The 9,942-nt window shown below is 41.1% G+C and overlaps 2 protein-coding genes across 2 annotated transcripts; both read right to left on the bottom strand.

The window, feature by feature from the left end:
- Positions 1–821: 821 nt before the first annotated feature.
- Positions 822–1,763, bottom strand: LOC121454513 (olfactory receptor 4D10-like). The gene has a single exon (XM_041661895.1). The coding sequence runs from the start codon at positions 1,761–1,763 to the stop codon at positions 822–824; it is 942 nt and encodes a 313-aa protein (XP_041517829.1).
- Positions 1,764–9,006: 7,243 nt separating this feature from the next.
- Positions 9,007–9,942, bottom strand: LOC121454529 (olfactory receptor 4D11-like). The gene has a single exon (XM_041661923.1). It carries the CDS (start codon positions 9,940–9,942, stop codon positions 9,007–9,009), a length of 936 nt encoding a protein of 311 aa, XP_041517857.1.

Below are 9,942 nucleotides of genomic sequence, written 5' to 3'. Positions count from 1 at the left end.
TATTAACTATTAGATGCATTTCACTGAATTTTTTACCCCAGTCTTCCCTGATACAATGATACAGAAGGAAGGAGGAAATACATTTTGCCCTTCTGTATATAACTACACTGAGTTCAGGCATCCAGGGCTTTTCGTATTTGCTAACAGTATAGGCTGATTGGAACTTAGAATGTTTCTACAAACACTACAATACTATTTGACTGCATTGTAATTATACTATTGTGTGCATGGATTTTAGCAATGTTTTTATTTTAATTCTAATTGTTGATTAAGACACATGAAACCTGATTGAATGTAAAATCACAGCACTTTCTGACCCAGTCATTTCTATTTCATTTGGTTTCCATGAATATGAGTCTGTTCTATCAAGTTAAGTTGGGCAGTGATGGTGCGTGCCTTTAAGTCCAGCACTCGGAGGCAGAGGCAGGTAGATCTCTGAGTTCTGAGTTGGAGACAGGAAGATTTCAGGGTATTTGAGGCTAGTTGGGCTACAAAAAGAGTTCTGGAGCAAACAGGACTGCTGAATTAAACTTGTCTTAGAAAAAAAAAACAAAATCCAAAGCAAAACCTTAAAGTATTATTGTAGTGTGCAATAATCTTTTCTATGTATCTGTTTCCCCATAATTCACAGATTCCATTGAGATTTAATTGGTGATTCTATGAGGCCATATTTGGCACACTGAAAATATACAGAAGAATTAGAACTGTTAGTTTGAGGTCTTTTGGATTGTTGAAGGCCACTGTGAGAAGAGAAATGATAAGTATAAAGAATAAATTTTATTTTACATACAAATGTTTTCAAATGTGGTGACAGGAAGGAGCTACTGGTCTTCTCTATTAGAAGGTCCAAGTCTTTTTCTTAGCCTTCTCATGGCTGACTTCATCTCCTGGTTTCTCAGAGTGTAGATCAAAGGGTTGAGCAAAGGGGAGATGACCGTGAAGGTGACAGAGATGGCTTTGTCTGTGGGGAGGGCAGTGAATGGTCGGGCATAGACATAGATGCAGGGTACAAAGTGCAGGGTGACCACAGTGATGTGGGAGGTGCAGGTGGAGATGGCTTTCTTCCGTCCCTCTCCTGAATGAGACCGAAGCATCATCAGAATGACTGTGTATGATATCACCAACAACATAAACCACAGAGTAGCGACCAGGCCATTGTTGGAAATCATCATCAGCTCCAGAACAAAGATGTCTGTGCAGGCAAGTTTGATGACCTGGGGGACATCACAGTAGAAAGTGTCAAGAATATTGGGTCCACAGAATGTAAGTGTCAGCAAGAGAGAAATCTGCACTATGGAGTGGATAAAGCCTCCCACCCATGAGGCCACTATTAACCCAATGCAACGGCCTCTGCTCATGATGGTCACATAATGGAGGGGCTTGGAGATGGCCACATATCGATCTAGAGCCATCACTGACAGAGAAAACACATCCACTCCTCCAATAAGGTGGAAGAAGAACATCTGAGTGAGGCAGCCATTGAAGGAGATGCTCTTCCTGTCTGAGAGAAGGTCCACCAGGACCTTGGGTGCAGTGATGGAGGAAAAGCAGATGTCGGCAACAGACAAATTCCTGAGCAAGAAGTACATGGGGGTGTGAAGGCGCGACTCACAGGTCACGGTGACCATGATGAGAAGGTTCCCCAGCAGAGTTGTCACATACACCACGAGAAGGAAAAGGAACAGCAGCACACTGACTTCAGGACTCTGGGTCAGGCCAAGGAAAATAAGTTCTTTGACCCTGGTGTAGTTTTCCATCTCCATTAAATCAGTGTCTTTCTGAACTGTTTTATTTCAAGCCTCTGCATGTTTATCTTGCTTTTGTAAGATCCTAGGATGAAATTGAGTCCTGCTTTTTCATAGTGCTTAAAAGTGATCAAGTCTTCTGCATTTTAAATATTGTAATCAGTTTCGTAATCAAATGAAATTACCACCCACAAAAGAGTTATTATTTCCCTACAGAACAATGTTAGGAAAGAAAATATATTAAGTATTGACACCTAAGCATCATCTTCTAAAAAGAAAACATTACTGAGGTACAATTTAATACTTTATCAGGAGTTCTCTGCTTTAATAAATTTTATTCATGTTTCTTGGTCAGTTATCTTACTATGGTGGTTGCAAGTTGACTTTTTAAGAACATAGTGCCATATTCAGGTTCCTGTGTTTGTTCCCATTGTGTTGACACTGTTATTAATTTTCTACATTATACAGATCACATTTGGACAAAGGACATGTGGAAGTTTTGGATATCTGAAACACAATTTTTTTCCCCTAAAAGGAGAGCCATACTTATAGAGAGGGAGGGAGTTTGAACACTGTATTAGGACAGTGTAGCACTGAATTTACTCCTTCATATTCTGCCACTGATTAGCTGGGTGGTGGGGGTTCTGAATTATCCACTGTGGATTCTATGGACAATACTGATCTGAGCAATCAGGGAAAAGGAGGAAGCTGGGTCAAGGGGGTCTCACATGGAAGGCCAGAGGATTGAAAAAGGATGTAGCTTCCTGTGACTTATTGTGGGTTCCCAATTTCAGCCTTTGCCAAAGGAAAGGCACCGACTGGAGATTTGTTTCCCTCTCCTGTTGTGGTCCTCATTCTCCTCTCCTGTCTACATCATCATCATCATATCCATTTGTAGATTGCTGAGGAAGAGCCACTGTGGAGTTAGGGTTTTTGGACAATCTTCTCATCTCAAAGATGGAGGTATCCTGTGAAGGGCTCACTTGTGTATTCCTATGAAGAAGGGGATTTTAATTATTTCTAGTAGTTGAAGAAAGGTGAACTATTTCCCCCAAACTCAATGCACTGCTACATTGTTAAAGTACAATTCAGTATGATTATGTTTGTTTCCAAAGCCATTTGTACAACAGCAATTGTACAAAAATTTAGCAGGATTGTGTTATTTCTTCAAGTCAATTTTAGAGTTAAAGACAGTAGAAAAATGTCTCAAATGAGTTACTTGTTTAAAGAATTGTAAAGTTTCCAGGTAAATCTGGAGTTAGCACAAAAACACCCTCGTGTATTACAAATCTGTAGGAGGAGTTCCTGTAAGGCTGTAGAGCAGACCATGTTCAGAAAATGGAGCCAGACTCCCTCAAGTTAGATTCAGTTGCATTCCTCACACTGAATTGATTAGGAATTTCAGAGGTAAACATTTAGCCCTTTGGTCCTTTCTCACACATTTGTGGTGCTTACAGCACTGCGGGGGTTGGACTTACACTCACAATGCAGACACAAGTGCAGCGAAGTTTTCCTCTGGAAAAATGTTCAGTCTGGTGGAAACACAGGTATTTAAGTCAATCCACAGCCATGGGAACCACAGCAGCGTTCTATCTAGGGCTGGTGTGGGAAGGGTTTCTAGAGGAGACAAAGATTGTCACAGTCAGGAAGAAAAACAGAGGTGGAAAACCAACACCAGTCAGTGGTGAAATGGCACAGCCATGCAGAGAACACAGAAAGCAGTGCAGTCCATCAGTGTAGGGAGTGCACAGAGAAGGGACTTCTCTGGGAAGCAGACCGTCCCTTCAGTCATCACCTCAGCCAGACATATTTCATTCTCAGTTGCATTCCATGCTTCTTAGATATTGTTTGATAAAGGAATGAGTGATTTAAGCCCATTACCTCCTATGTCTGTATTTCATGCAAGCTGGCTTGCATAATCAGGAGGATATAGAAACAGAATGGATGTGTATTGTCCCTCCCCTCCAACTTCAGGCTATATGATTTTACATACTGTCTTACAGGGACATTTGAAAACATCTGGCTGAAGAATCTCATTTGACAGAAACTCCTTACATTGGTTTGAACATGCAGCAACGACGCAGTAAGCAACTGAAAGACTCTCAACAAATTCCAAATGACTTATATATACGGCATCACAATTCTACATCCTTTTAAATGCATTCGTACTAACAATATTTGACACCCACCTCTGTTGTGTTTGCCAGTGAGATGATCATCTTTGGCCTGAAATATGTGATATACCCAGAAAATATTCAAAGTCAACCTTGTTAAACGTAGTCAATGACAGCATTTGAATTTCAACAATCCAACCTTACTGTTAGATAGCTAGCTACTAAACATCTTTACCTGTTACCTTTCATTCTAAAACTTCAAGTGAAAATTATATGCAATTTGGTGCAGCATTCAACAGCATTAATTTTTGAAAAAAAAATGTACTAGTGAAGATTTCATTGTCTTTGCTCCATTTTTCAGGAGAGGGATGGCAAACTCAAGGATTTGCCTATTTAAGGTTCTTGAACTTAGACAGTGTTTCTGTCTTATGCTCAAACCCCTTAACCTCAGGCTTAATGTAAGAATGACAAAGGGAATGTCATTGGGCAGGGAAGTAGCTGTAACTGGTTCTGGTATTGATGATGTGGTTTCAATGGGACTCATTAAAATGCTATCAAAACTCGTGTGCACACCACACACACACATCGACACATTTTGGCTGGTGTCCGAATTCCTGAGAGGCCATAGAAGAGACTATTTGATTTGTATATTCAACATTTTGCCCTGGGATCATGTATTGTATCCTGATCCCTTAGTCTCAGGCCTATTATGAGAGTTAGAAAGAGGGTAACTGTCAGGCAAGGATGTGGAATTGAAGTGGCGAGTTTCACTGGTGGTGATGAAATTTCAGTGGTAATTATTAAGTTGTTGTTGACAGATACACTGATATATAAAGAAACAGTGACCTGTTATGGAAAAAACCCACTACAATGTCTGTGTCCAGGTTGTCTAACGACAGGAGAGCAATCAAATCCATCCCCACATTTCCAGTTTATTCTGCTCTGATAAAGCATGCCAAAAACATATCTAAAAACTTCTGGGCCCCTTTTCATCTTCCCAAAAGCATGAAAGATGTGCATTTGAATATGTATATCCTTGTAACATGAAAACAAGCTGTGAAGAACTTAGAAAGATTGAACCTCTAGTGGTCTCATAACTCTTCACACCAAGCAGAAAACAATAGAGACTCCCGAACCTATTTGTTGCTATTTCTAGGGCCACGAACTCTGTTCCCTTACAGTGATCCAGGAATAGACAAACATTTAGTTTGACTTTTTAATTTCTTTTCCAGACATTTTTCTAGTGTAGTTAATGAAGAGCAACTGTTATGAAGAAAGGAGCAGGATCAATACAGGTAGAAGAGGCAAGGGTACCCTTGTCAAAATGATTAATGGTTTCACAAATGGAGCATAGTAAGACAGAAGAGGGGCCTTTGGGCCATGTAATACATCTTGTTGAAGAGGAATTTGAATAAACATGCCATTATATTTGTTATGTAAGAATAGCATTTGAAGCTAAAAATAAAATTGGAACAAAGCCATAGTCACATATACACCAGAACCATTTTCACCTGGTTGGCCATGCCTTCCTCCCAGAGCCAGGATGTTGTTTGGGCCCAAACTGCTGCCAAGGGCCATGTCTGGGTCCGTGGTCCAGCAGTAGCTGGGGTCTATGTTGATGTCTGTGATCAGTGTCCCCTCAGGAGGCCTTAGGAAGCATGTGAGATGAAATCAGAGGGCTATGCTGATCTGGCCCCGCCCCTTCACCGCCCTGAGAAAACTGATGCTACCTGTCCCTGGCCACTACAACCAGAGAATTGGCCCTTGCACTTGAGAGAGAGGACACCCACCTCTCACCAGAAGTGAAGATGAATCTTCTCTGAGGGCACGCAAATAGGGTAGCTAACTTCACTCCTGCATTCGAGGTGGGTGGCTCCGGTGGTTCAATCTGACCCAACAGGGCTTTGGGTTGACCCACCCTAGAATCTACCCCATCAGGGTCCTGCTGAAGCTCGTGAAGGGACTGGTTCTTTGGAGCAATACCCTCAAGATCTCCAAGACTCAGTGCAGCCACAGAATACGCCCAGAGGAACTCTAGTGAGGATCCAGTGAGCAAAACCACAGACCTTGAATCAGACAGGTTACTCATTGCAATGAACATTCACTAGCCAAGCTCATGGGACAAAGAGGTATACTATATGACACACTGAAGCCTCCAATGCTATCAGGTTGGATGAAGAGGTGATGGAGAGGCAGAAAAGAAGGAGAAGCAGAGATTTTTCTGAGTGTGACTTTTGTTTTGTTTTACTGAGTTTTTTTTTGTTCTTGCTTTTGTTTGCTTGCTTACTTTGCTTTGTTTATTTTTTTGTGCGGGGCACAGCAGGGAGGAGGAGGGATATGGGGGGACCTGGAGGTGAACAGAATTGGGGTGCATACTATAAAATCCAAAATATTCAATAAAGTTACAAAAAAATTGGAACAATAAATAAACAAATATGAAACAGGAACTACCATTCAACCAAACATATTGAAGCCTTTCATTATGATTACAATGTATTTGGTGTAGGAGTTCCTTCTGTTTGCGTGTTCCTTTCATTGGTTAATGAATAAAGAAACTGTCTTGATCTAGTTGATAGGGCGGATCTTAGGTAGGCAGAGAAATCAGAATTGAATGCTGGGAGGAAGAAGGGCAGAGTGAGAGAAGCCATAGATCCTCTGCCTAAGATGGACACTGGTTAGATTCTCTGGTAAGCCACTGCTACATGGCGATACACAGATTAATGGAGATGGGTTAAACTAATATGTAAGAGTTAGCCAATAAGAAGTTAGAGCTAATGGCCAAGCAGTGTTTTAATTAATACAGTTTCTGTGTGGTTATTTTGGGTGTAAGCTAGCTGGGCAGCTGGGGCAAACAAGTGGCCCCACTCCTTGTAACATGTATTCCTTAAAATTTATTTCTTAAAGTCAAAAATAGGAGCCAATACTAAAACTGTTCATGTAAGCCTGGTAGAAAAAATGCAGTTAAAATATAAATAAAGACAACTCAAGTTATTCAGGGCCACTTGAGCGCAATCTACTTGAGGGTCAGAATTGTCCTTGTGCCAAGGCCCCTTCCCCACCTCAGAACCTGAGTCTGATCTGAGGCTAGACCCCCACACACTTGCAAGTATTCTTTCTTTCTAAAGTATTTATTTTAAATTATGAAAATGTGCACATGAGTGAGTGCAGGTGCCTGTGGACCCTGGAACAGCATCATACCCATCTAGAACTCAAGCTATAGGGATCTGTGAGCTTTCTAATGTTGGTGCTGAGAACAGAACTCAAGTCCTCTGCAAGAGTATCACTCACCCTTCACTGTGCCATCTTGTTAGCCCCAACGCTAACTCTAAAAGGATAGTGAAAGAGTGGCGAGCTTTACAAATATTTATTTACTTAATGACAGGTTGTGTGTGTGTGTGTGTGTGTGCATGTGTGCAAGTAAATATGAATGTTAGACCCCTTGGATTTCTCCCTCAACAACATGGGATCTGGAAAACAAACCCAGGTCTCTGCAAGTGCATGTGTTCTTTACCACCCAGCCATCTCTCCAGCTTGAGGATGAGGAATATTTGGAGGAAGGTGGTCACTCAGATGAAAATGGAATTAATATAGTGAGATTGTGGGGAGGCAGTCACAAAACAGTGAGGTAGACCCATTAGTTCATTAATACAACAGTTTTCATTGGTTATATGGAAAGACATTGAGGAATATGCACAATGGAGATTAGTTTAGAAGTATTTGTTTTTATTGTCAACTTTAGGAATCAAATGGAGTACTTTGTACATCCTGGATAAATGCTATATGGCTGAGCTACACTCCTGTCCTAGAGTGTATTTTATGAGCCTCATTTAATTCTATTTAAGAACTGTAGAAGGAGCTGTGGGCCTCTTCCCACAGCCTGGCTTCAGGCCGCCTGGCTAGCTTATGCCCCGAAATAACAACACACAAATTGTATTCATTTAAACACTGCCTGGCCCATTAGCTCTAGCTTCTTACTGGATAATTCTTATATCTTGATTACCCATTTCTATTAAAGTGTGTAGCACCCCAAGGTGCGCTTACCAGGAAGATTCTAGCCTAAATCCATCCTGGGTCGGAGATTCATCGCATCTGCCCCAGAGAGGAGATCTATCGAGTCTGAGCTCACTTCCTCTTCCTCCCAGCATTCTGTTCTGTTTACTCCACCCACTTATGAGGCCAAGCAGTTTCTTTATTAATTAACCAATGACCTTCCTCCATCAAAGAACAGAAGGCAGGGAAGGAGCCCAGTTGCCCATCTAACAACCATGAGGTCCTGAGTTTGGGTTCTTAAATGCAGGTGTACTTTGCAAGTTCAGACTGTGCAATTTCAGTGACCATGTTTTCAAATTGTTTAATTCTTTCTTCTGCATGCTTAACTGTGCAATTGAGTTCTCACAGGGAATTTTTCATTTCAGCTCAGGTTTTGTATTCTGTTTTGATATATTTTGAATCCGGGCACCTGTGTAATTCATCAATTATGGACATTTTCAACTGTTATCTCCTAATATGGTGTTTCTGCATTTCTACTATTTTCTTGAGAAATTCCTGTCATACTTAGCATCTATCACATTCGTCCACTTTCTTCTCCATGTCTCTTAATCACATCATTGATGTCTCTGTCCATGTGTGATCCCTTTTCAGTTTTCAGTTCATTATTATTTTCACTTTTAGATGTTTTGTTTTATTCTTTCTGCTTTCAGTATCACTTTAACCCAGACTTAAAAAAGCTATGCATAAGTTTTCACATTTATGCTATCTTTTATATCTTATTTTTCTAACACATAATTTCTTGCTAGTAAATCTTATAGTTACCAGACTTGACTTTGTGGCATGATATTATCTGAGATAGCATGAATTCACATGTAGTCTTTGTATACATTTTTATTCATCTTGGGACTAGTCCCACATCTTCCTAAAGAAATATCAGTATGTTGTTTTCAGCTGCTCCGACAAAGAAACAATGCAACATGCAGTATTTATAGAGTATTGTCTTCCAGCTCTCAAAAATAATAATTACTAAAGCTTATCTGTCTTTGATGAATTAATATGGGTTGTGCATTATTATCAGTTATCAGTTATTGTGCATAGCCAAGTTCCAATGTTAAAAGAAAAAGAACTCAATTATATATCCACAATCAGTCATGGATCTATTCTACCTCAGAAAGTATGAGTCTTTTCTTGAGTCTCTTCATGGCTGTCTTCATCTCCTGGTTCCTCAGAGTGTAGATCATTGGGTTTAGGACAGGAACAATACTATTTAGGGTGACTGAGACAGCTCTGTCCATGGGGAGGGCCGTGAAAGGCCGGGCATAGACATAGATGCAGGGCACAAAGTGTAGGGTGACCACAGTGATGTGGGAGGTGCAGGTGGAGATGGCTTTTCTCTTCCCCTCCCCTGTGTGTGACCTCAGCATTGTCAAGATGACTGTGTAAGATACAAGGAGAAGAACAAACCATAGTGTAGTGATCATGCCATTGTTTGAGATCATCAGGAGTTCAAGATCGAAGGTGTCGGTGCAGGCGAGTTTGAGAATCTGTGGGACATCACAGTAGAAACCATCAATAATATTAGGTCCACAGAAGGGGAGTGGAAGCAATAGGTAAATCTGTACAATGGAGTGAACAAAGCCCCCCACCCAGGAGGCCGTGATGAGGGCTGTGCACCGCCCCTTACTCATGATGGTCACATAGTGCAGGGGCTTGAAGATGGCCATATAACGATCAAATGCCATCACAGACAGAGAGAAAATGTCTGCCCCACCAAGCAGGTGGAAGAAAAAGATCTGAGTGAAGCAGCCATTGAAGGAAATGGTCTTTCTTCTTGAGAGAAGGTCCACTAGGACCTTTGGAACAGTGATGGAGGAGAAACAGATGTCTAAGACGGAGAGGTTGCGGAGCAGGAAGTACATAGGGGTGTGGAGGCGGGACTCCCAGGTCACAGTGACCATGATGGTGACATTCGCTAACACAGTTGTTATATAAACCATAGATAAAAAGAAAAATAAGAGTAAGCTCAGTTCTTGAGATTGGGTAAGGCCACAAAAAATAAATTCAGTCACCTTGGTGTGGTTTTTCAGTGCCAT

This window comes from Microtus oregoni, unplaced genomic scaffold, assembly GCF_018167655.1.
Source record: "Microtus oregoni isolate MIOR12 unplaced genomic scaffold, Mior012 000012F_ref0000307, whole genome shotgun sequence".
NCBI classification, from domain to species: Eukaryota; Metazoa; Chordata; class Mammalia; order Rodentia; family Cricetidae; genus Microtus; species Microtus oregoni.
Note: the sequence above shows the minus strand (reverse complement) of the source record. Positions and strands in the feature narration are given on the sequence as shown.